Source organism: Pseudopodoces humilis, chromosome 4 (genome assembly GCF_049639895.1).
Source record: "Pseudopodoces humilis isolate 2021_Gansu_Grassland_sample_001 chromosome 4, ASM4963989v1, whole genome shotgun sequence".
Taxonomy (NCBI): Eukaryota; Metazoa; Chordata; class Aves; order Passeriformes; family Paridae; genus Pseudopodoces; species Pseudopodoces humilis.
The window spans coordinates 25,533,544-25,558,984 of record NC_142203.1 but is presented as its reverse complement, the minus strand read 5'-3'; the positions used below and the strand labels follow the sequence as shown (position 1 = coordinate 25,558,984).

At 41.1% G+C, this 25,441-nt stretch overlaps 1 protein-coding gene across 6 annotated transcripts; it reads right to left on the bottom strand.

Annotated features, from left to right (window-relative positions):
* Nucleotides 1-1,615: 1,615 nt before the first annotated feature.
* On the bottom strand, nt 1,616-25,412 carry PTGR1 (prostaglandin reductase 1). 6 transcript variants are annotated; one of them, XR_015772427.1, is made up of 11 exons: nt 25,327-25,412; nt 16,078-16,184; nt 14,158-14,203; nt 13,372-13,431; nt 12,026-12,193; nt 10,043-10,160; nt 9,589-9,744; nt 7,957-8,062; nt 6,823-6,941; nt 5,029-5,914; nt 1,616-2,499 (listed from the first exon to the last, which is right to left on the bottom strand). XR_015772427.1 is itself a non-coding variant. In XM_005530760.3 (10 exons), exons 2-10 carry the CDS (start codon nt 16,181-16,183, stop codon nt 5,804-5,806), a joined length of 990 nt encoding a protein of 329 aa, XP_005530817.1. In that variant the 5' UTR covers nt 16,184; nt 25,327-25,412; the 3' UTR covers nt 4,155-5,803. The 6 variants fall into 6 exon arrangements, 5 of the variants coding, with proteins under 5 accessions (XP_005530817.1, XP_087910686.1, XP_014114998.1 ...); XM_005530760.3 differs by lacking the exon at nt 1,616-2,499 and having other exon boundaries at nt 4,155-5,914; XM_088054560.1 differs by lacking the exon at nt 1,616-2,499 and having other exon boundaries at nt 4,155-5,914; nt 25,323-25,411.
* Between the last annotated feature and the right edge of the window lie 29 nt (nt 25,413-25,441).

Here is a 25,441-nt window from a genome sequence, read left to right as displayed (position 1 = left end):
CTGCTGAGTTCTTCTAGTACTTCTGCTGAGGCAAGTCCAGACCAGGTTGTTGCAGGGGAAAGGTGCAGACAGTGGTGCACTGCTGCTTTTGTGTTGAATTTAACTTCACTTCGTTTACTTTCTTAATAAGATGCTACTCTGCAGTAGCCTTGGACAATCCAGGTGACAGTGACTGGAAATTCAAGTCATGCTCGGGAAGACCAGAATAGCTGGAATATCCCTTGTGCTGAAGCAAGGGGTGCAAAGCAATTCTTAAAAGGTCAGTGAGTTCAGCTTCCTGTGCTGCAGTATCTTCCCCTCCCAAGAACTGGCATGTAGGCATACTGTGATGAAAATAACTTGCATAGCCTAATTTGGAAGATGTTCTTTAAGGCTTGGCTTTTTGAGGAATATGCAGTGAGGATCTCCATGTTAGGCAAACTTTCCCTTTAAAGGAGCCAACACATGGTCCTCAAATGCAGAGTTATCACAGAATTTGACTGTTTGTAGTGGTCATTACAGGTGATGGAAAGGAAAGCCTAAGCTTTGTTCTGGTTATATGTAAGGAGCCTCGGTTCCTAGAGCAAAAGTGCCCCTGCTGGTAGAAGAGAACCAAGTTCAGGACAGGAACTGGCTTGAATCTTTTAACATGCAAGGACAGGGTGTTTCAGTCTTTAAGAAGCCTAGGTATAGCAAATACACATTTTGTTCTAAATGGAATAGGTATGAGTATCCTTGCCCAGGGCCACATGCCCTCCCATACAAGTATTAAGTAATGATACTTCATAGATAGCTCAGTGGCTGCATTTTTTTGCTTGTTTTTTGTGAGAAGGTGTGAGGCCAGTATTCCTATGTGCCAGGCAGTAGCACAGCATTCACTCTTTCATTAAACTCTGTGGTCTGCTACTTGCATGAACAGAATTGGTTGCTTTGATCCAGTGATCTGCAAAGATGTGTGTAACCAGGAAGTGGGTAGATGGCCAGCTGACCTGAATGTAAACCTGATGTACATGGCAGAGAAAAAGACAACATAGAAAGGTTTTTTTCTGGGAAAAAGGATTTCAGGAAGAAGTTCTCCCCTCAGGCAATGACTGTAGTCTGTGTCATTTGCCTATGAAATAGCTGGGATCTGTGCCTTGCTGTCAAACAAGAAAAACAAGATGTCTGCAGGCCTGTTACATAGCTTGCTTATAATGGGCCGGCCAACAGGAAGAGAAGTACTTCCTTGAATACAGGTACTAAAACACATAGCTGAAATAATTAGGCTTAATGAGAGAGGACTAACTAACATGAAAGGAAGGGCCAAGGGGTCCAAGTGAGTGGACAAGTGAACTGTTCTTGACCAAGCTGCAGTAGAATAGTGACACTCCTTACCTCCATCCAGGGGTTCTGAAAGAGCTGTTGTGCACTTGGGAATGTGTATATCCTGCACATGAGGCACCGAACCACCCACGTGTGTCTTCCATCTCTTATAGCAGTTAACCTAACTTCAACTCCAGCTAGCCATCTGCTTTCCATTCTTTCCTTGAACTGAATGAAATCAGACTTTGATTCCCCTGGAATAATTCCAATAAGAGTATATTGGTAATAATTTTAATGTTTAATTTCTTAACTGTTCATACATCAAAACTAGTTGGATCTACCAAGCTAAAAAATTACTTGTTTTTTTACCAATGCCAACAAACTGGCATAGCAGCTTCTCTGTGTTATGCTCTATTGACATGCAGCTTTCAGCTACTGAAGGAATTTGATTGAGGAGCATACTGTTGAAATCTTTACTGGATTAACTCTGTTGTGCTGGCCCTTGGTGAAGGGTGGGAGTCTGACCTGGCAACTGTGTCTTACAAGATGCTTTTTCTCATGTGCTCTTGTTCCTTTCTCCCTGCTGCTATAGTTTAGAGCTTTTATTTAAACTCAGATATCACAGAGGGCTTGGCTTTGGCCATAGGTTAAGTCTCTTTTGGAGATGGCTGTCACTCACCATCTGATCTTGAAAGAAATTGCGTAGGAGACAAGACTCCTGTTTGATGCCTTTGTTAGGATTCAGCTCTTGGGGTGGAAAGCCCTCCTGTTTGATGCCTTTGTTAGGATTCAGCTCTTGGGGTGGAAAGCCCGAGGAGTTGCTTGCACCACAGCCAACCCACACTGGCAGCTCCAAGGAGGAGGCACAATTCAGCTCTGCAGCACACACTGCAGGACTGGGACTTCCATCCTCATGAGAGTAGCCAGGACACCTGTTGTTCTGACTCGTTGTCTAGGGTGGTCAGTCCTTTCCAGTCCTCTTTAGGTCATGGTGATGCAGGAAGATGGTTTCTAAGCAGGCTTAGGTGATGCAGGGAGATGATCTTTCATCACAGCTTGCTAGAATATGTTTCCTTGTCCTTTTATTCCTCTGTTAGCTCGTTGTTTTGGTGTCTTGCATGCCTTAGTTTGCATATTACTCGGTTGCACAGCTTCCTGGGAGTTTCTTTGTTCTAGTGTGGCACAGCCTCCATGGGAGTTGCTCCTTCTGTGACATACCTTTCTAATGGGTTGCTTTTGTTAGTTTGATTTAACCCCCATGGGAGCAGCTTTGTTACATAGTAGCAAGGAAGTAAGGGGAAAGGGATAGAACAATGTCTCATAAGAACCTTTAAAATACTTGAGAAACTGGTAAGTAATTAACATAACCAATAACCATCAGAGTAAACTAGGGGTACAACAAGCAAGGTTTACAAATGGGATAAGAACATTAACTGTACACAACTAAACACACTATTTTAACCGGGGTAGATTTCTTGAGAGATTTTATTCATGACAATCTAATGACCAACATCACATCTGATGTGGTGGCAGCTTCTGGTCCTCACCAGAAGCCACCCCTGCAGCTTCCCCAGTAACAAAACCTTGACAAGGATGAACTAGGTGAGTTTAATAAACTTGAAAAAACCTGAGGAGATGCTGGAAAAGGATATCCACCTGAAATGCAGTTTTTCTTCCTATAGTCCAGGTTGGTAGAGAGACAAGGTGAGGGGAGGCATGGGAGCTGCATGAAGCTCTATTTTTACCTGCAGCTGACAAACACAAGCTTGTGACATGCAAATCACCACCAGGTGGCTGTTTGGGTTTTATACACTTGTGTATACACAGGCAGCATCTGGGAATACCTTCTGCTTGTACCTCTCTGACAGTGCTGAGGTCATGGTTGTAAGGGTATTAAGGTAATGGGCTAGAGGGGAATGCATGGGGGAATACTGTCCTGGTGGCACCATCTGCCTGGCTGACAAGAACTGAGGCGTTTGTCATGGATGTGACAGAGGTATAAACAGACTCTAGGGGGTGGTGAAGCCAGGCATTAGGTCCAAGGGCATAGAAGAAGAAAGTTTTAGACCAGGCTTGGGTCATCTCCCCTCTACCTGAGTAAGGCCGCTACATTTGCTCAGGGAGACAACGAGGGTCTGGTATTTCAACTTTCTTTGTTTCTAATTTCTCTGAGAGGCACCTGGGGGAGAGCAAGGACACACATCATGAATATCTGTGAAGCCTGCTGATAAGGGAAACACAATGGGCAATTTTAGCACCACTTAGCAGGATTGCTCCAAAGGCTTTCAGCTTCCTTGGAGGCTGAGCCCCACACTGAGCTAGTGATGATGGGCTGAGTACAGGGACAGGAGGCATCTCCCTACACTGTAGGTAACGGCCAGCAGCAAGCTATCCTGTCTGGAGGTGATGGTGTGAGATGAACAATTAAAGTAAGGTGTCATGGGAGCAAGATAAAAGTAAAGGATCCGAGGTATGGCTTGCTTGCATCAGTACAGGCAGAGGTGGTGCAGGTTTAGAGTTGGATTTGATCCAGCTAGGGAATAAATCTCACCTCACATAGGAATGGCTGCTGGGGCTGGGCCATGGTGTCTCATGACCTCTCCTGTGGGTATTGACCCTGAGGGGACCATGAGAGAAGCTCATCAATGCATTCCAGGGATAGCTCCCTGCTTTCAGCAACCCACAGCCAATTGCAACAATTCCCAGTGCTTCCTGAGGACACCTTTGGTGTGGCAGGCCATGGTGAACTCCTCAAGGAGGGTACCCACTATGTCCTTAATTATTGCCACCAGCCCCAGCTTGACATTGCTTAGGAACAGGACACAAAAGTTGCATATTTATTAGCCTGGAACTAGTCTAGAGACTGTTTAATTTTGTACAGGCAAGCATAAGGTGTTAAGCAGTTAAACCACTACTGTAGAAATAATGATATCTATAAATGAAGAGTTATTTAGCCAACAAATGATGAAGCCTGCAGCTGTTTACATTTAAGATTAAATAAACTCTTCCTGTTGCTCTCTTATTTGTGGCTATTCTTAATTAATTTCCCAATCATCACTTTACTTGAAACAAGAGATCATTAATTTACTGGACTCAATTCAGTATTTTAGGACTCAGAAGCCCTCTAGAAATTCCTTAACAAAAAGTCACCACGCAATAGCACACTTCTACTCACTTCATCTGAAGCCTACTGACAAGAAGTTCCCTTTTTTGTTTACTGCTTTACATGATATGCAGTGGCATTAGTCTACAGATCTTCCTCAGTGGCCAATGTAAAAAAACCACAGCACTGGAGCCAACTCAAACTGTAAATTTGTTCTCCTCAGAAAACACTTTAAAACTACCAGAATCTCTTCCCTACTTGTGCCAAAATTCATTATTTCCAGTGGCCAGTTGACCTGCATTTCAGGGTGTGTTTTGTTAAGTCCACTCAGCAAGTATTGTCAATCTACATCTTAAATAAGTGATCCATTTTTGTGAGTATCTAAACCTGGCACTGTGAAGATATTAAGGCTGCTTGGAATCTCTCTTCAAGGATCAGTAATGAAACCTTAAAACTCACCAAGAAGTCCTCCACAGTGACTGAAAAAGTGACCCTCAAGGCCCGTCTGTATCCCACAGTAAGAGGCCCTTGTTCTTTTTCAGAACATCTGAGACACTCAGTGTTACTAATGTGTGTCTCCTTTGCTTGGCACTTCGTGTGTGAAGGACACTAACTGAACAGTAGGGCTAACATGTTCATCTCACCTTCCAGGAGTGCCAGGGTGAACACTACGGCAAGGTCAGCTCCAAGGTTGGACACCAATGACAGCTTTCTCAAGGAAGCTGGTAACTATCCATATCACCTGTATTGAGATCTGCTGGGATAAACAAGTCCTTGTAAAACCATAGCTCCTTTCTGTTAACCACAAGGAAGTGAAAGAGGGTTCCACAAACAGAACTATAAAACAAGCAAAGTATACACATTAAGAGGTTTATTTTTCCTTTCCATATTCTCAGAATAACTGAGATAGCAACACTGTATAATAAAAGAAAAAAAGCCAACTAGAGAGGAAACTGGAATCCCCAAGTGCTGTCAGCTTAGCTTGTTCTCCACTCCTTGATATGGGTTAAAAAAAATCCCCCTTGCAAAGTTCTGGGCCAAATCAATAGGTACAAATTAAATGTGCCATCAGTTAGCAAAGCTTTTCAAATTGATTTTCCTTTCTACAAGCCTGCTCATAGAAAGGTTCAAACTATTATCAAATCTGTTACAGTTCTGATTTTCAACAATTTAAAGGCACTTTGTTTTGTGTAGCTCCAGGAAGCAATTCTCAATTTCTTCAAGAGCAAAGCAATTGGAATATACTTAGACTTATTAGCCAAACTATTACTTAGTAGCCATAATTATTATTAGAGGTTACAATCACCAAACATCCGGCAAAATGACAGAAACATGATGATCGTATGATTTGACAAGTGAATTAAAAGCATTTAACAGAATCACATTCTGCTTCACCAGTCTCACAGAAATAGCTGATCTTCACATTTTTACAACAGCTTTTCCAAGATTTTCTCCCTTTAACATTCCTATAAAAGCCATTGGCATGTTCTCAAATCCTTCAGTGACTTGCTCATGGTACTTCATTTTTCCCTGTCAAAAATTGGAAAGGAAATTGCTGAATTTTCATTCACCAAAACTGAATAAATTGCAGCAAAATTTTCTCCAGCATATATATTTCATTTGAAATATGTAAACTGGCATACACCAAGATAACTGAAAAACCAGGTGTGCTCTTTGTGAGGATCTGCTTTTGTTGTAAAACTGTTTACTTGGAGTCATAACAGTAAGCAAAAGTCACTGCTGTAAAAATAAACCAGGACATGTTTATTGCTACTTGGTCCCAAGACAATTGACAGGTAGGGGATCATCTCCCCAAAGCCAGGCCTATCTCTACCCATAAAGAAGTATGGAATTGCAAATCCAATGATCAAAACTTCACCCATCCCAAATCCTCATGTTTGTAAAAGCTAGAGTCTCTTAGCCTTTAGTGTTCACACTCACAAACTTCTCACAGCCATGAACCAATCTGGTTACTAACTCAACCTCCATCTAGAAAAATAAAATATAAAAATTCCCTATTAAGTCCCTTTAAATCCTAGCTCCCAATACTATAAAAACATTCATTCTTGCCAGTAATTTCAGCACAATACTACAATGTAAATCCTGACCCATACCACAAATTACTGAATGAGAAAAACAAGAACTACTCCAAATACGAAAATCGTCATTACCAAATACGTGTTTTGAATTATTCTTCAAAGCCTACATGTATTCTGGATTATATCTGAGTCTACAATATGATATCACAAAATAGAAAACAGAAGGGATCAGGCATATTGTTTAAGTGTCCCCAAGAGTGTCAAGGATCAAGGCAGGGAGAAGGAAAGTGTCATGCTGGGACCTCACCTAAACTAGAGGTCTCTATGACAAGAGACCTCTTGCAAAGATGGAATCTGCAGTGTGAGTACATTTTAAAACAGCTGCCCTTCCTTTCTTACCTCCACGACCCACTTTAGCAGAGCCTGCAGACCTTCCTCCCACTGGTTCTTCCATCGGCTCACAATAAACCCTTCCATTTGAAGCTCTTTGAAAATCATGGGAATCTGCACATAAGGCCCTGCAAGAGAAAAGAACCAGCAAGCCACCTGCAATATCAGTTTCATTCAAAATAAGTCCCAATGCACAAAGTGAACTTTTAGCCAGTAAAGACCACTGAATCACTTTGTTTCAGCCAGAAGCAACAGATATTTTTTCCAGAGAATTTCCAGCACAAAAGACCAAATACTCATGGACAGACTAGGGAGACAAAGCCTGATCCATAAAGCTATGGGGCTAAACAATTCTGGAAACAGTTTCATTCAGAAATAAAGTGGCCTCAGTTTCACCTGAGGGACTTAAACTGAATCTCAAAAATACTGTTTTAACACCTTTTTGGATAGTGTGCTGATAGCCTGACAGACTCTCATGCTCTCTCTAACTCTTAAAATTTAAGTTATAAACTCTAGAAAAAGTTTCCTCAATCACAGAAATGTGTGATAGTCTCCTCATTACCAAAAGCCTGCTCTATTTTTTTAAAGTGATCTGAGAGTCCAAAGCCGGTCAGCTACCAAAAAGAATACAGTCTTTCTATTTCTTTTAGAAGGCAAATCTGGAAAATTTAAAGCTATTGAAAATGAATACTCATTCAGCCACATTTCTCAGCAGTTTCATTAGCAGCCGAAATCTTATGGGGGGAAAAAAAAACAACACAAAAACCTTAACCTGCATTATCTAAAAACCTGAGGGAAAACCATTATCTCACCTTAAAGTATGTACTGCTGTATAAATGGCACCGTGACACCACACCTGGCTTCTGCTGACCTGTATCTGCATTGGGCCATCTGGAGTGCTGTTTTAAGTAGTTCAGCCACTCCATCATTTCTAATCAGCTGATTTTCACAAGATAGTGTGCACAAGGGAGGATGAGTACATGTACACACAAGGAGCGTGGTCCCAGTGTCCCACAGCAGCAGTCAGTTACCCAAATATATACACATATATACTCTTAAATGGCACAGGGAAGTAAACAGTAGATTGCCATTATGTCTTTCTGCCATCACCAAAGAGAAAACCGATACAATAAAGACCTTCACCTTTCTGAGGCACAGTGTCATTGTACTGAGAGATGGCACCACAGACTGCAATCCTTCCATACTTCTTCATCTGGTTGATAGCAACACTGGCAAATTCTCCACCCACCTGCAAGAACCAGAGCATGTGCAGTCTTAGAGACAATCCAGTGTTTAGCATTGACTGCCAAAATCTGCCAACATTGCATTGTTGCACGAAGTGGTTCAATCAGAGCAGCAACTTCCATCACCCCAAAAACTTGGTGGCCGCAGAAACCCTTGCATTTACACAGTGCTATAAGGACTCCATCTCACTCTTCTAAAAATTAGTTATGAATGTAAGGAATCAGTTTTACTTCCAAATCCGCTTCACAAAGCTTGGTTTGGAAGCATGAGACAGGACTAGCACATAGATCCCTCCTCCTAAGGGTGCTAAGAAGCACCAGTTCTGCTTTTCCCACACACCAGTCTGCAATTTTACATCTGTACATCGTGGTGATGTAAATTTTCACTTTATGGTTCTCATGTCCAAAATAGGGATGTGCTGTAAAAATAAGTTTTTAATGGTTAAAAACTGTGAGAAAATTGACTGCTGTGGGGAGCTCTGCACAAAAGTTGGAAGTGAAAAACAATGGAATGGACATGACCATAAAACCTATTTAAGACCATAGCAGCATGGGACATGAAAGTTGGAAGGCTAAACACAAAGTGGCAGGAGCTCCTGCAGCAGAGACAAGCACTCTGCCCTGACACCAAATATTCCTTTCAATTGCCAGAAAAAGGCAAAACACCAAGACCTTCATTCCTGGATTGGCAGGACTGCTGAAGGAAAGACATGCTAAAGAGGTGACAGTGGCTTCTTTTAAATGGGGTAGCTAGCCAGAGAGTTTAAAGACCATGTATCAGTTAATACCCCTGTATGGTATTATATTATTAGGTATAATGCATATGTTAGCTGTAGTAGGAAAACAAAAGAGATAGGGCTAGTCTTCTTTATCTTGAAAGTGAACTGACATGATTTACCTGCATCACATCCATACTGTTAAACTTTCTAAGCCTTCAAAACAAGATGTTCACATTCAAACACCTAGCAAGAACAGCACATAGTCCCCATTAATTCCAGCTTTATTTGGGAGATGTCAGAAACTTTCTGAGGTCTGCTCCAGTAGTTTTGCAAGTGGGCCTTGCTGCAGTTTTGTTTACAGGAACCAATGTAGTCCCCATGACCACATAATGTGGAGCCACCCACACTCACTACCCTTTCAGTAACAGCAGAGAAATGCCGGTGGTCAAAGGTGGGGCCAGGAATGGAATGGATCAGTTTCATGTTACTGTGACTGTCACCTCCCCAAAATGTGCCATGCTTTTCAGAGAGTAAAGTAAAACTTATCTCTCTACATTCACAAATATTGCCAGCAATACAGCTTTGCCTTTTGGGTTTTGTTCTTTCTCTTACTGCTCAAGTCAGCTGCAAAAATATCTGTGGGAAGGGAACAGAAAAGTGGTAAGCTCCTACAGAGACCGCTGCTTGATTAAATGGATCTCCATACTGAAATCCTAGTGTAGATTTCAATTAGATTATTACAATATTGAGTTCCTGCTACAGTTTAAAAAAAATGACAGCTGCTCAAGGCAAGGCCTTCTCTCTGAACTTACATTGTCAAAGAAACAGTCATAGCCATCAGGAGAGGCTTTACGCAGTGCTTCATCCAGAGATTTAACAGTCTTGTAATTAAAGGCTTCATCAAAGCCTATTTTTTTCAGATAGGCAACCTTGTCATCTGAGCCAGCACAGCCAACCACTTTGCAACTCTGCAAGGAAAGGAGAAAATTATTTATAAACATCCCCTGACAACACATGGGTCAATTCAGGCTGACACTCAGAGCATGCAGAGTGAAGGGTTCACCCTTAAAGTAAGGCTGTTGTCAGCATATGAGCTCCTGAAACATCCAACTAGACTTACTATGTCTTCAGGAGCTTTTCCATCTCAAGACCCTGGTGTAGGCATGTTATCAGGGATGCTTGTCCTACTGATCCTTCATAGCCTTGTTGCCCTGTTTTACAGCTATGTCTTCTCAGCAGCAAGTATGAGCAGTTCAACCCACTCACCCAAATTTTAGCAAGCTGCCCCACCACAGAGCCCACAGCACCAGCTGCAGCATTAACCAGCACTGTCTCTCCTGGCTTCACCTTGCAGACCTTCAGCAGACCAAAATATGCAGTGAGGCTGCAAAGAAAAAGAAAGAATGTTCAGTGAGGAATAAAAGATGATAGAAACAGAGACATGACTTGACCACACTGAACCAAAATATCATCACCACCAAAACAAGATTGTTTTCCTATACTGTGAAATAAAAAATTAATCCAATCTTCTTAATTTGGCCTTTTCACAGCAATCATAGAAAAAACCAGACACTGCTGGGAAAGAGAATGCTAAGGCAGAAATTTCTATAAGGTGAAATCAGCTTTCATTGTATTTATTAGTAGAAAGGAGAAACAGATAACTCTGAGAGAACTCAGTTACATACTGGAAGAGATAGTAAATCCAAGCTAGACAGAGGTCAGTTGCCAATTGGTATCTACTAGATTAAATTATACTCATCACAAATCAAAGCTGGCAGAAAAAGATAAAAAGGGTGAGAAACACTTGCTGAACTGATGGGCTCACTGCTCCTGACGACTACTCTGCTATGGCTACTGGGTGAAACACAGAATCGTTAAGGTTGGAAAAGACCTCCAAGATCACAGAGTCCAACCTTTGACTAATTATCACCTTGTCAACTAAACCTTAGACCTAAGTGCCACACCCAGTTGTTTCTTCAGCACTTTCAATAGTGAATAGTTAATCCACCACTTTCCTGGAGAGCCTGTTCCAATGCTTGACAACATTTCCTGGGAAGAAATTCTTCCTGATGTCCAACCTGAACATCCTCTAATGCACCTTGAGGCCATTTCCTGTTGTCCTGTCACTTATTACCAGAGAGAAGAGACTGACCCCCACTTGGCTACAACCTCATTTAGGCAGCCATAAAGAAGAGTAAGGTCTCCTTGAGCCTGCTTTTACCCATGCTGAATAAGTCAGACTTGTGCTCCAGGTCTTTCATCAGCTCTGTTGCCCTTCTCCGGATATGCTCCAGCACCTCAAAGTATTTCTTGTAGTGAGGGGCCCAAAACTGGAAGCTGTACTTCAGGTCTCACCAGTGCACTAGTAATTTGTAGGAACCACTAAAGTAGCTCATCGACTGGCCAAGAATCCCAAAAAGTTCTTCTTTTAATTTCTAAATGCAAGCTTAGAGCTTCCCATGTGGTCATAACTGAAAGAGCTTAGTGGATCCCTTTATCCAGAAAAAAACATGCATCTTGACTGTTGTTAAAGTGAAATCTGAGAAGTTCTTCACCACACACAAATTTACAATCATTTTGAAAGCCTTCCAGATCATTAGAACTGACTAAATCCTGATCTCCCGTAAAAACCACGTGATGGTAACATAAAAACTAAATGAGGTAATGCATGAAAATGAAGTAATGTATAAAAACTAATGAGGTAAGAAATGCAAGATCACAGATAGATTCCAATAGTAAATATGGATTCCAAAGCACAGCAATTCTGTCTGCTGCAGTGCAATTTAAAGGACATCTATTTTGCTGCATGAAACAGCATCTGCCTTTTGCATTTTAGGGTTGATACTGGAAATACAGCAATAGCAACAGAGCCAAATTAGTAAAAGCAGACTAGTCCAGGTGCCAGTGAAGTTTGAGACTTTCCACTGTGTTTAACACAGACAGACTGAACTAGATTCTTTCCAGCTTTTCCTGGATTCTCCTTCTGACTTATTACAGCTCCTCAAAGGAAGGAGCATAATCTCCAAGGCATGAGGAAGGAGCATAATCTCCAAGGCAAATCTCCTCTTATGTGGAGGATGGGCCAAACTTCATGCCCTATACAGGGCAAGGGCAACCAGAAGCACACCTTTTTTACCAGCATAAATAGGCTATATGCTGGTAGAACAAGACAAAGGTCAGTACAGACAGCCAGAAACCTCCTGAACACCAAAATCCAGAGGACAGTTGCCTTTTCATCTCAAAACTTACCCTGGCATGCCAACTGTTCCAAGAGCTAGAGATCTGGGGAGTGATTCTGGCCAACTGGAAGGAAGGAGTTGTAGGTCTTTCCCATCAGAGATAAAATGAGTTCTCCAGCCCTTGTTACCCAAAACAAAGGCCCCCACTGCAAAAGCAGGATTTTTGCTTTCTACAATCCTGTTTAAAAAGTAAAAAAAACCACAAACACAAAATCAAAAACCAAAACCACATCCTGTCAGAAACAAATTAATACCGGCTCTTCCATTCTTCATGTGATTCAGAGAAGGAGTATTTTCACGCCATGATTTTTATCCCATACTTCCTGATGCTGTAGGTGTCAAGTGTCTTTCCTGAAATGTCGACAACATCTTATCATGAGGGACGTACTGGCAAGATGATTTTAGATTCAGCCCCTCCACAATAAACTGAATTTCCCACACAAGCCCCAACTGTTTCTTTGACTAGCACCAGTTTGGTCTGAGATCAGGCCAGGTTTCTGTGATTTAGAATGCAGGAAAGAAGACACTGGGATTAAAACATGGAAGAGCAAGGAGTTGCTGATGGACTGTCTGTTCTCAGACAACCTGCACCTCACTTAAAAGTTGAAGATCCTGAAGATGGAACTTCTTTGGGTAATGAAACCAGATAAAAAGCAGTATCTAAAATCAGGGAGACATCCATAACAGCAGCCTCTATGCCAAATGAAAATTCCACTCTGTTCAACAAGAAAACTGTTTTGGAAAGGGGTAGATAAGCAGTTTACAATTATTAGCTGACCTTCCATTCACCAGACTTGGTTGTTAATTTATCCTAGCCCTCAATGTTTCTGCAGAGAAACACAAGAGTCAAAGGCCACAGATGTTCCTAGGCAGCAACTTACAGGCAGCACAGCAGGATAAAGGCGACAGAGGGCAGCATCTGTGTATCTTCATTGCCACAAACTTGGGGAAAGGATGGATTTAAGGTTATATGACCCTTTTGCTAGAGCTGTATCTTTGGCAATGCAGAGATATTTTGAGATGGAGTAGATAGCATGCATGGTTGCAGATAAGCAGCTACTAGCACATCAGGTTTTAAAACGTTCAAAATGTGTGGCAAGTACAATGGTTGGTCCTTTATACTTGTAAAAATTGCCTTTGAAGACAACATACAGATTTTATCATAGGTCTAAATGCTCTCCAGAAAGGCAAAAGTGGTTCTTAGAGGAATGACACATTCCAATCAGTTACAGCTAAGAATGTCAGTAGCAGAAGTATGTACACACAAGTCAACGACGGGTAACATAGGCTGCAGATGTCTCCTGTGTCAGCACATTCCTGTTGAGATCTGCCATGCACAGGAACTGAATGTCTTACCTGGCAACCTGCGTGCCTATCATTACGTCACCTTCTTTCATGTCCCTTTGACTGTAAGGCCTGCAACACAGGCAAACACAGTTTACTGTAAGCAACTTTAATAATGTCCCAGACACGCTACATAGTAGCAACTATTTGACCCAGGAAGACAGTATCAGCAGTGCTGCTGAACAGATCACAAATAGCTTGTCATTCTAACAGCATAACCAGACGTTTTCCAGAGCCAGCTACTCGGGCATCCTGGGCAGCAGTGTTGGAGGGATGATTGCATTAATCTTTACAGCATGGTCTACCACTAAAAAAACCCTGAGACTGAGAGAACTATCTCTGAATTTATCACCCACAATGCCTCTTCAAACTACCCAGTCTCCCTGCGCTTCAACTACCATCTGTTGGGTATATCCAACTGGGTATAGCAATGTCCAACTTAGAATATGTGAATATGTGTCCTTAAGTACAAGCTTGCTAAGTTAAATTAAGCAGGAACTCCTATGAGGCTGCAGTCTCATTTGAGTACAATGCATTCCAGTTGAAGACATGACAAGGAACAACAGATGATTCCAAGAAAAGTCTAGGGTAGCAGAAATGTTACCCCAATGTCTAGCTAAATCTGGCACAGCTCCATATTTTAAGTGTTGTAATTAACATATATTTTTTAAAAAGTGGACAAAAGCATTGGGACTCTGGCAACAGTGGGTACTGCCTGCCCACTATTTTTTTGAGGTTCAAATGGCAAATCAAATGAGGCGCTTTAGCCAGAAATTCAGAAAGGACATAAAGGTATACCTCATGTAAGGATCAACACTGAGAAACACGGATTCAAGCAGCAACTCTGCAATGAAAGACAAAGCAAGTTCCTGGATATTAACAGTGCAGAAGAGAATAGTTTTCACAAGTCAATCTTTCAGCTAAATTGATATGAACTCCTGACAGCTCAGAACTCCCATATCCCATCTTTGTTTAGGGGAAAGCCTACCAGAAACAGCAACTACATTCATTAGTTTTGGGTTACTAGTATGCTGTTGAAACTTTCCCCAGTTTAGCTTTAGGAAAGCATCTTATTTTCAACCTGCAATTTTGCATGTGTCTCTTCTCCCTACAGAAGGGTCAGGCAGACAGAATTCCTAAACAAATCTCTCATTTAATTTTGATGTAATAAAAAATGTCAACCCATGAGTCAGGCAGAAGAGGGTGGCACAGGTCAAATACAAATTATTTGGCTGCCTTAAACAGAAGGCATTAGTTTATCTTTTCTAAGTAGCCACTTTACTGTCTATAATAACACTAGTTCTTGGGAAAGACATTGTTAAACATCTTTTAAACTTCTCATTTACCCTGCACTTTTAGCGGTTCATCTCCACCTAGTAATATTTTTCTTTGCCTGTGCTGTACTGATCTAGCTAGCACAAGCTAGAAACGTACTCAGACGTACATACCTTCTCTTTATTCAAGTGAGCAGGAAAGCCATGCAACATAACAAGGAAGGCCATCCATCACCTTTAAAAATGTCATTGTAGTGTGAACTTTTGCCTCTTTTTGCTTTAGGGATTAAAATAGGAAGGAAAAAAATATTCCATGTTCTTAAATACCCAGCAGCATGAAATTTTTAAGTGTATCCATATATGTAAGAAGAAATCAGTTTTCAAACATTTAAGTTGTAAACATAATTGGTACTTTAATATCCTTCTGCACAATTCCTTCTGCACACCTTTTTAAGTGTGGCAAATTTTGTAAATGACAAGTGGTGGGATGAGGCTCAAGAAAATATGGTACAAATGTCCATGTGAAACCAAAAATCACAGTTCATTCTTTTATCAACAGCTCTTGCTGTTGATATGATATTAAGTTATCATATTCCTTACTCTTCTCAAAACAGAGAAACACAGGAATAAAAACTGTCCCTTTTTTTTGTATATTTATATTCAACCTCTCTTCTTGTTGTAACAGAACAAATAAAATAAGGACTGGCAAAAAAAATAAATTTGAATGCAGGTAGAAATCATGCTATCCTACCTCTAGAAATAAAAGACCAGCCTTCACTGACTCCAACCCCAAGGTCTTTCAGCTGTAAGCTCATTCCCAATGCAGTCACTCTGCTCCTCCCAGCACTATCCTCAACATTTTCCCCTATCAGCATGAAAAACTCCACCAAAAACCTACTCCTACAGGGCATCATGTTCTCCATCTTATTCCAAAGGATTTTGCAAATTTAAGTAGATAAAAACATTCTACTAGTAAAACATGTTAGGATTTTAATACAATTACTTCATCGGTTCTGTGTCACAGTTCACTTTTCTCCTTCTGCATTAAAGAAATTCTGTTTTCCCTGTGGTTGTAGGTTTTGAGGCCATATCACTTTGGTAATTTTCTCCATTTGCAAACACATTCAAATGCCTTTGTCATCAGGCGGCAAGTGTGATTAGACAGCATGAAACTGTGAAAGGTATGGCACAACTGCTGTGCAATGCACTTACAATTAAAATCACTGTTTCTACGGGCATTATCAGAAGGCAAGGTGTCTGAAACCACCAAACACCTCAGTATAGTCTTCAACAATTGTCCTTCTCCCTCAAGGCACACAGCTTGTGAGAAGCCAGCAATTTTTGAAAGTCCAAAGAGAAACATGCAGTTTGATAGATTCACAGCCATATATCAGCAACCATAATCTCCAGAAAAATTAGTACTAACAGGTAGCACTCTACTCACCTCCATCCTTTAGATTTGGTAGCTCTATCTCTTTCAGGTCAAAATCATTGGTTTTGGGAAAACCATCAAAATGCTTCTTTAGAACCCATGCTTTGGCAGTCACCATCCTGTGCAACAAACACAGACAAAACACGTGCCAATTTGATGCCCAGCAGTGCTGGGTTGCTCAGGGGGATGGTTTAGATTTCATCAGGCAAAACACCTATCTCGATAATGTGCCATCACACAAGAAAGCTTCTGCTTGCTTCTGTGGTCAAATCACCAGGTTAAGAAAAATGTCAGAAAAGTCTCCTTATTGCTTTAGCAACCCAAATCTTCCTGTGACCTGTCAGACCTCCCTGCCCGATGGCAGCAAGTCCTCATGTCGGAAGTCATCCCAGAAAAATGTACAACTCCCACGCTAAGGATAGTAAAGAAGGAAAATCTACTATTTTTAGGAGGAAAAAAAAATCCCTTTAGAAAAAGAGATTAAAACTTAAGTCTTAAGTTACCACCATTACCTGAGATGTCTACTGAACCTACTTTTACATGCTTGAACCAAAGTGCAAGTGAGAAAAAAATGGTAAGCAAGACCTCTTTCTGTGACAATCATCATATTGAAAGAAAACACTTATCCAGTTGCGAAGCTTAGAGCTTGGAATTGGGAGCACATTGCTACAAATATATTCCATACAAGACAGAAACAAATAAATTACTTGCATTAATGCTATCCTCACAGATCCTTTCCCCTTCTTACACCCAAGTGCATCAACAAGAACAAAGAAAGAGAAGCTTATACTTAGAGCAAGCAGCTGAAAACTGGGTCTTCTGCTGACAAGTTAATAACCTTCTGTGTCTGCTCAGTCAGTGGCTGGACTCCTTCAGTCACACACTTTAAAAACGTGAAAATGTCTGCTGTCAACAAGTACTGCCCTCAGTAAACGTCCCCAGGAGTAAGTGTAAATCCTAAGTAAAGGTAGCATAAAGGCACACCCACTGTGATTCACCTTCTTCCCATTAACATTTGAGATCAACCTTCAAACACCCCCAATTCAGAGCCCAGCCAGTTGCACAGGCATGTTGTCAAGAACGCAATGCTAAATGCACAAAACCCGTGGTTCTAGATCTAGAACCCACAAAATACAGCAGTCAGGAGACCAAGACTATCCACCACAACACGAGTTTCTTCAAATTACATTTTACCAATCCAGCCCTGAAACTCTTAACTCAGTGCAAAAATATCTAATTGAAAATTAATGTCCATTTCATTGCTCAAGTCATACTTTATCACAGCAAATGGCCCATACATTCACCACTCATGGTGTGCCCTGGAATGTTCACTGTTCCCAGTGCAAGGAGAGTTTGTGTGACTATGCCTCTATCTACGAGCCACCTTAAGAAACAGTAGCTAACTCTGGCATTTTGCCCCAACTAAGCTGCAATGAGGTGTGTAGCAAGGGAGAAAACTTTGAACAGGAGGCTGTCTTCAGCTTTTGTTCTTTATGTGAAAACGTACAAGTACAATATGAAGGGTGAAAACTTAAAGAAACCAATATATAGCATACAACATGTTCAACTACAAAACCCACGAAGACAGAAGTGCTAATTGGTAACAAGGACCTGAGGGAAAAAAAGCAAAATGTGTTTATTGAAAGTGCACATGCAAGGATCAAGGAGAAGAGAGCAAGCTCTCCACTATTTAGATAAAAGATAAAGTCACCAAACCCAGAAACTAATCAGCACTCAAAAAATTTCTGTGATGAAAAAGAGATGTTCTGTATGCCTCAATGACAAAGAAACACAACGCAGGTGAAGGTTTCCTGCACCAGAAGCGTGTGCTGGGGAAATCACCTTTCACAAAATTAAGAATAAGTATCCTCAAAATCAATGTCAAAGCACTTAGGTAAATGAGCAGCCAAAGCCAGCATTTGTATCTGCTGCTTTATGTGTTTGCTTTGGTGTCAACAGTGTTTGGCTGTAACAAAAGATACCATGACACTGCAGCAACAACAAAGCAAAGCCAGAAAACACGTTTACAGGAGCAAATGGTGAGCTCAGAGTAACACAAAACTGATCCCACTCGCTAGCTTACAGTCCCAGGCATTGAGAGGGATTTGTCCCACCTGTGTGCCCTGCATTCAGATAGGAACCCAAGTGGTCCAACCAGAAATGACCAGGGACAAAGGGATGCTGGATAGGCTGGCAGCCATTCACTGATGTGCCATTTGCACTTCCGGGGAGCCAACAGTGATTCAGAAATGCTTTGTCTTCCATTCTGTCACACATTTGTGAATCAATAACTGACTCCCTGCTTTTTGTATCTTTTGTCTATATGCCTCCAAGGCACCAGCCCTGTACTTTATTTTCCCACTATCCTATCTTAATAGCTTGAATCTCCATGTCTGAATACAGGAACTTGTTACTTTCTTCGGGCTGTCCTTTGTTTTGCCTACCTGGCTCTTTCAAACATGTTGTAATCATGTGATCTGCAAATCTCATTGCCATCAGTACTGGCCATTTCTGTCTCTCTGCTGTTGTTTCTTTGAGTGCTTCCATGATCAGACCTCAAAGATCTCTACTTTTTGGAATATGGGTTTTTTCAGCAGAGCAATGATCCCGTCTAGGAACAATACATTTCACTAAATCTTTTTTTTATTACATTTAGGCCTAATTCTGGAAACAAGACAAATTTTCTGCTTACTATTTCTCTTTTTCTGTTGAAATCACATCATTTCAGCCACTTCAAGGCTAGGAGACTTTCCTGTAGGTCGTAAAACCAAAAGCCTCAAACCAAACAGAAAACACAGGCACATGCTTGATTAATGGATCCACAAACTAATTCCTAGGTTAACAAACCAAGATTGTTTTGCATATTTAGATATAAAATTTTAAGAAATGGTAAGGACTACATTGCTTAAGCATATTAAATAACTCCAAAGGATAAGCAGCAGTGATACAACATTTGTGGGCTCCAGTTAAATCTTACTGTCATGTCATAACCACAAACTCAGTTCCAAGAACAGTAACCTGCTCTTGTAAACTGTAAAACTACTTTGTTTTCAATGTCAGTAGGTTTAAATAATACATTTTTTTTGACTGTGACTTTTGACTTTTAGCAGGTTTTGATTTAGATCTGTGTAGGCTGAGTGTCAGTTCTGCACCTGCGGAACAGGACTCCAGGGACCCATACCTCTTAGACAGCCTAATCAATAGTTGAAGAACAAAATTCAGTAAAGAATAATTTAATGGTTATCAATTAACTAGAGATGAATTAGAAGTCACAGAACAAGAAAGATATTTTGAGAAAGGAGTCAAAGGCCTATACATCCCAGAAAACTTGATTAATACATTGCAGGTGCAGTAAGGGAGCCATTTCATAGTTGAGTACACCCCAGAAATCTTAATCAATAGTAATTGTCTAACCAGTAAGTTTAATAAAGCACTGTTTAGCTGGATAAAACTTGGGTTATCCATTAAAAAAAGACAGATGAAGTGTTCTGGAAGCAAAATAAACAAAGCACATACACCATGATGCAACAAAATAGGCAGATTTTTGGGAGTGTCTATAAAAAATCTTGAATGTTATAGTGTATATAAATGCCTGAAAATTGTTGTTTCTTTGAACATGTCTCTGGCACATAAATTCCCAATATGTTCCAAATTTTGACTCAAAATTATTATTAGGAATGTTCATCTAAAAGCTTTTTGCTGATAGATTTAAAACTCTTTGTTTCACTTCTGTTTGTTTTCTATATAAAGTGTATATATACACTAATAACCATTATATTAACCACTATAAATTACAATAATATAATATAATATAATATAATATAATATAATACAAATATATATTATAAATATAAATTACATCATTACAGTAGAGAGACTGCTATGTTAACTTGAGAACAAACAACCAGACAGTGATAAGACTCCTTTAAAAGTAAGGTGATGCATTTCTGCTTGATTCTCTTACAAAAGAACCATCAAAGCCTTTGCTGAAATTTAAGTCCAAGACAGCATTTTTTCTGATGTCCTTCTAACCTTCCTTGCCCTGTAGTCCAGCCCATCAAGTTATCAAATAATAAAGGCTATCAAGGAAAGAAGTAATGGATTAGGAAGTCTTGGCTTTTTGCACTAACAATATACATAACAAAGCAAAGATCCCATCTGTGTTCAGGCACTGCAGTTGCTGCAAACTGTACCAGAGCTGAAAACAAAGCACCTTCACACAGGTAATCATAGCTCAGTCCCCCAAAATCAGCATGGGTAAAGAGATTCACAATTCAGGGGAAAATGGAAGTGAAAATGGAAGAGGTGAAAACTGGAATACCATAATAAACACTAGCAACTAGAAAAGAAGGTCAGGAATGAAAGAGACAGACAAGTCTGAGAAAATTGAAATACTTTAACTGAAGGCTGAAGAGCTAACGGTGATACATGAAATCTGGGAATTGTCACATTAAAGTAGAAAAGCAGTAAAGCTTCCAAGACAGCATGAGTCAAATCAGAAAAGTTTACCTTTCTTAAGTAACCTCAGCTGTTATTCCTGACTGGTGTGGTATGGTTTCCCAGCCTGGACTTGCCCAAATCTAACCTTGAGGACAAAATCCTCTTAGAAACCTGTCAGTTATGAGTTCAATTCAAATTCTGGGTTAGTTTAACAGTTCATTTTCCTGACAGTCACAATTTGCAGATTATGATTGTGGTACTTCTATCTCCATTCTGAAGCAGTTACACCTATTCTCACACCCACAGTGGAAGAATAGGATATGATTAAAAGCTGAGTAAAGTGTATCTCAGTCATAATTAGTACACACACACCCCAAAAAAACCCAACAAAACAAACAAAAAAACCAAACAACAACAAAAAACACCAAAAAACCCACCCCAAACTAACATTAAAGGACTTCCTGGCAGTAGATACTGCCATGGCAGTAATAATCCAGAGGCTACTTCAGGACTTCCCATACACATACAAGGATTACCAATTACCTAGAGTGAGTATAGCCTCAAATCCTATGTGCCTACAACATTTAGAAAAACTACCTTTTCCTCCCCTCTGGCTTAGCTCTTACAGTGCTTTTTCAATTGCATTCTTTTTCCCTGTGGTAAGAACAAAGTAAAGGCAACCCACTCCCATGGTACTTTCGGCAGAGACCATACTGCAAATATCCATGCAAGCATGACACTGCATTTTGAAGCAATAAAGCTGCAACTACACTTACTTATGCTATCAAACCTTGGAAGAAACTCAAAGATTGGAGGTGACTGATTATCACTCTACTAGATGGCTGTGCGACCCTGCACTATGTTACAAGGTTGCAATTGCAACAGAAGTTCAAAGGAGCAGGTTCACAGAGGAAGAGAAAAGGAAAGTTAACACCATCATGGAAACAGGTCTGCTGCATTCAGCTTTCAGAAACTGCACATAAAGTAATGCCTTATCACTCTCCACAGCTATCTGAAAGGAGGCTGTATCCAGTCTGCAAGTAATAAGTGGCAGGATGAGAGGAAATGAGCTCAAGCTGAGCCAAGGGTGATTTGGTACAGGTGCTATGAAAATATTCTTCACAGAAAGGGCTGTAAAGCATTGGACCATGCTGTCCAGGGAACTGGTGGAATCACCATACCTGGAAGTGTTCAAAAATATGTGGATATGGCACTTCAGGACATGTCTACTACATGGACAAACTACATTCATTTAGTGGTGAACATGGTAGTGCTAGGTTGGACCTGATGATCTTAAAGGTCTTTTTCCAACTTTGGCAGTTCTATGGCTCTATCTGGCACAGCAGTTGATGTGGGCTGATAAAAAAAGCTGAAGCTTCTAAAAGGGCCAGCTGTGCTTTCCCAGTCACTGCACAGGCACCCTAATCTTCTTTCAGGAACTTTTTTGACTTCTGACTTACTTAAATGTTGGTACAGGACAAACACATGTTGTAAAAAGCAAGATTTCTTCAAAGCTGTAGCTTTCCTGTGGCCCAGTTTCACTTCTTTTATTTGCAGCAACAGACCTCTTACTGCTCCACAGAGAAAAATGCTTAAGCTGCTTGATTTTACAGCTGCCACAGAAAACCGAGTTTTTGATAGCATAGGTTTCTACAAAGGTTAAACATCCCCTTGCAACATACACATCTCTTGCAGCATAGTGTACTACATGAACTTGGATCTCTGAAGCTCCCTCCTGGATTTCTGTAATATTTTAGAAGGGTAGTTTCATTGCTGAACAAGTTCCTGCTTGTAACATGCACAACCAACTTCTCCCTCAAGATGGAAACTCACTGCTCCAGCCTGCTTAGCATACACATACCTCTGATCTGGTATCTGTTACCTGTTATATTGTAATATTAAGGAGACAGATAAATGAAGAATTAAAGGGACATGAGGAAAAAAAAGAAAATAGATGTGAACAAGAGTAAGGAAACAAATTTTAAGAGTGGAAGCACAGACCAGACTGCAGACAAACATGTGAATTATATTTCTTCTAGAAGATAAGGACTTCACAGTCTCTTCAGGCAACCTGTTCTAGTATCTGACCATGACATGGTTTGGCAGGAGGACTCTCCATGTGCCATGGGAAAACACTGTTTAGCAAACAACATTTATCATCTCTTACAGTGCATTCCCCTAAGATGAATTGTGTTCCATTCTTTTAATAATGTCTTGCTCAGCAGCTAAAGAAGGCAGTAGGAAAAACAGCTTTTGTTTCTGGATACTGAACAAAACCATTTCTCTCTTGGTTCTTTTTCATCATCTTGGTGATCCTGCATTGGATTTGTTCATGTGTACCAGTGACTTTCTTCTGCTAGGGAACTGAAAACTCTGAATGCAGCAGGATCCAAGTTCAGGGTAGCGGAGAAAGATTCTGCCCTTCCAGGTCATGACTATCTAGGTCTTCCACAAGGTTATCAAAAATTTTGGCTAGTAATGGGCTGCTAACTGGACTTAGTCCTGTGGTGGACAATCCTCCAATTTAGGGACAAGTTTAACTCTCCAATTTCTCTCTGAGGTATGGCTAGATGAACACTCACATTTACAGACCATAGGAAATATCTCAGAACTCACATGACTACTGTTGATGAGTGGCAAGAGGCAAATCTGTCAGTTGCCATATTTCACTGCTTCTTTGTCATGACACTGGAACCCCTAGGATGGCATTTTTCACAGATGCAACCCTGCCACCTTCACTTATGGTGGGAAACACTTTTATACTTGTCCCTACTCTTCTGTCCACCGATTCAAAGGGTGTGGAAGGAGAGGTGATTTGCCATTGAAGGCCGAGGCAAAAAGGTCATTGAATACCTCAACCTTCTTGTCCATTGCTACCTGCTTGCCAGCCTTGCATTTTCCACTGTAGTGTGTGTGTGTGTGCATGTACACGTTCTTTAACCTCTCTCGTCTGAGTAACATACCCGTAGAAACCACTCTTGATACTCTTCAAACTCCTTCTCAAGATGCCCCTGGCCTTCCTCATTCCATCCTTACACAATTAGACTCCCTATACTCTTCCCAGATACCTGTCCCTTCTTCCATGGCCTCTGCATGCCTTTTAGTTTGGCCAAAGAAAGACCAGCAGTTCCCTACTCACCCATGCTGACTTCTTGCCCTTCTTACCCGATTTATTGTGACTGGGAATTGCTAGCTCTTGTGCTCTGTGGAAGGTGTCCTTAAAAATGTCAGCTCTGTTCCATCCCTTGTCCAAAAGGGCAGTTTCCCAGAGAGTTCCACTGACTAGCTCCTTGAACAGCTGGAAGTTTGCTTCCCCGAAATTCACTATAAAGTTATTATAACAATAGCAAAACCACTTCTAGACAGCCAGTTGCTAAAAATATATTTTCCTTCCTCAAACCATGTATTACATTCATTCCAATGTGCTAACTGCATGTTAAGTTGCTACAACTGGATTTTATATTTCTTAAAATGAAGCACTCAAATTTAAGCCTTATGACATCAAAGCTATTACAGGTCTACTTAAGAACCTATTTCTTAATACTTAAGAAATTATTTTTCTTTCTTACGTCATATGCAAATAGGGAACAAACCTGGCTATTTTTATAGGATGAAGCCTCTCATATCAGAATTGGTTATGCTTTATTTCGATTTCCTTTTTTCAGGCTATGGTTAGTCTGGATGGAAAAGGAACAGCTGGAGCAGTTACAGTACTGGCTCCCCAGCTGCCAGCTCCATCAACCACACATTGAGAATGACTTTGGCCATTTGAACAACCAGGTGCCACCTTCAGTGTAGTCCAAACAGCCACCTCTAACAGGAACAAACCAGGAACCCTCCCGCAGGCAGGCAACACTCAAGCACATTTGCCCCAGGGTGCAGATTCAAAAATAATTTGGGAACATTTTCAGTTTGCCAAATAGAGAGTGAGCTGTATAGTTACACAGTATCAGATTCTTGTCCATACTTCAAAATCATTTTTCCCAATGTAGTTTCCAGATGTAAGAAAGTGACCAGCAGATAAGGGACCATCATGCGTTCCTGTCTATAGTACTTCTAGTAGCAGTGCTGCCACACTAATTCCTTAAACAGCTGCATCCAATGTAATTCCTGAAGCAAGCAAATACACTAACTTTTTTCCCTAATGCAATGTAGGCCTGCAGTCTGAATTATTTCAAATTACTGAAATAACATCAAACTCAGTAGTCCAGGCCACCAAGTTTTACAGCAGACCTCAGCAGTAGCAGTGTCCAGCTGACAGTGCAAGACTGGAGCCCACAGCAAGGTCCTGGTCTACTTACAAATCACAACAAAAGCAGGTTCAGGAATGAGCAAATGCATCCAGCCGACTTTGCTTTCTTGCTTTGACCAGCGCCTCAATAAATAGACAGCTACTGTTCCTCAAGTAACACATACTCACAGATTTTGAACAAGTTCTCCTAATTCTGCTTGAATGGAAGCATGTATAAGTAAATGTCAGCAATGGATTTTTTTTCTTTTTTTTTTTTTTGGTGGGGAGGGAGTGGGGGGTGGGATAGTAGGAACGCATGTAGAAAACATAGAACAGCACATCGTTCATTTTAGTATAATTCCAGGGAGGTACAAAGACACTTCCCGCTCAAGTTAACGCTCAAGCTCCTCAGCCCCGCTTCAGAACTCCTCACGAACACCCAAGTGCCTTCCTGTGCACCCCCATCTCCCCCGGAGACCAGAGGCCCCAGGCCTCTCTCCCCCACGGGGTCAGCACCCGTCATTTTCCGCCGGGTCCCGCCCCCGTCAGAGCCGGAGGAGCCCCTTCCTAGCCATGCCCGCCGTGCCTGCCTGCTCTGAGGTGCGCGCACTCCCTCCAGGCCGCGTCCCGGCTGCGCCCGCTCCTCTCCCGGCAGGAGCCAGGCGCGGCCCTGCACCGCCCCTCTCCCGCCGGGGAGGGCGGGCC

Coding starts and splice junctions, on each gene's coding strand:
- PTGR1 (XM_005530760.3), bottom strand. CDS start 16,183: ATGGTGACTGCCAAAGCATGGGTTCTAAAGAAGCATTTTGATGGTTTT. Junction 13,432..14,157: donor AGTGTTGATCCTTACATGAG/GTATACCTTTAT, acceptor CCTGTGTTGCAG/GCCTTACAGTCAAAGGGACA. Junction 10,161..12,025: donor GGAACAGTTGGCATGCCAGG/GTAAGTTTTGAG, acceptor TTTTCTTTGCAG/CCTCACTGCATATTTTGGTC.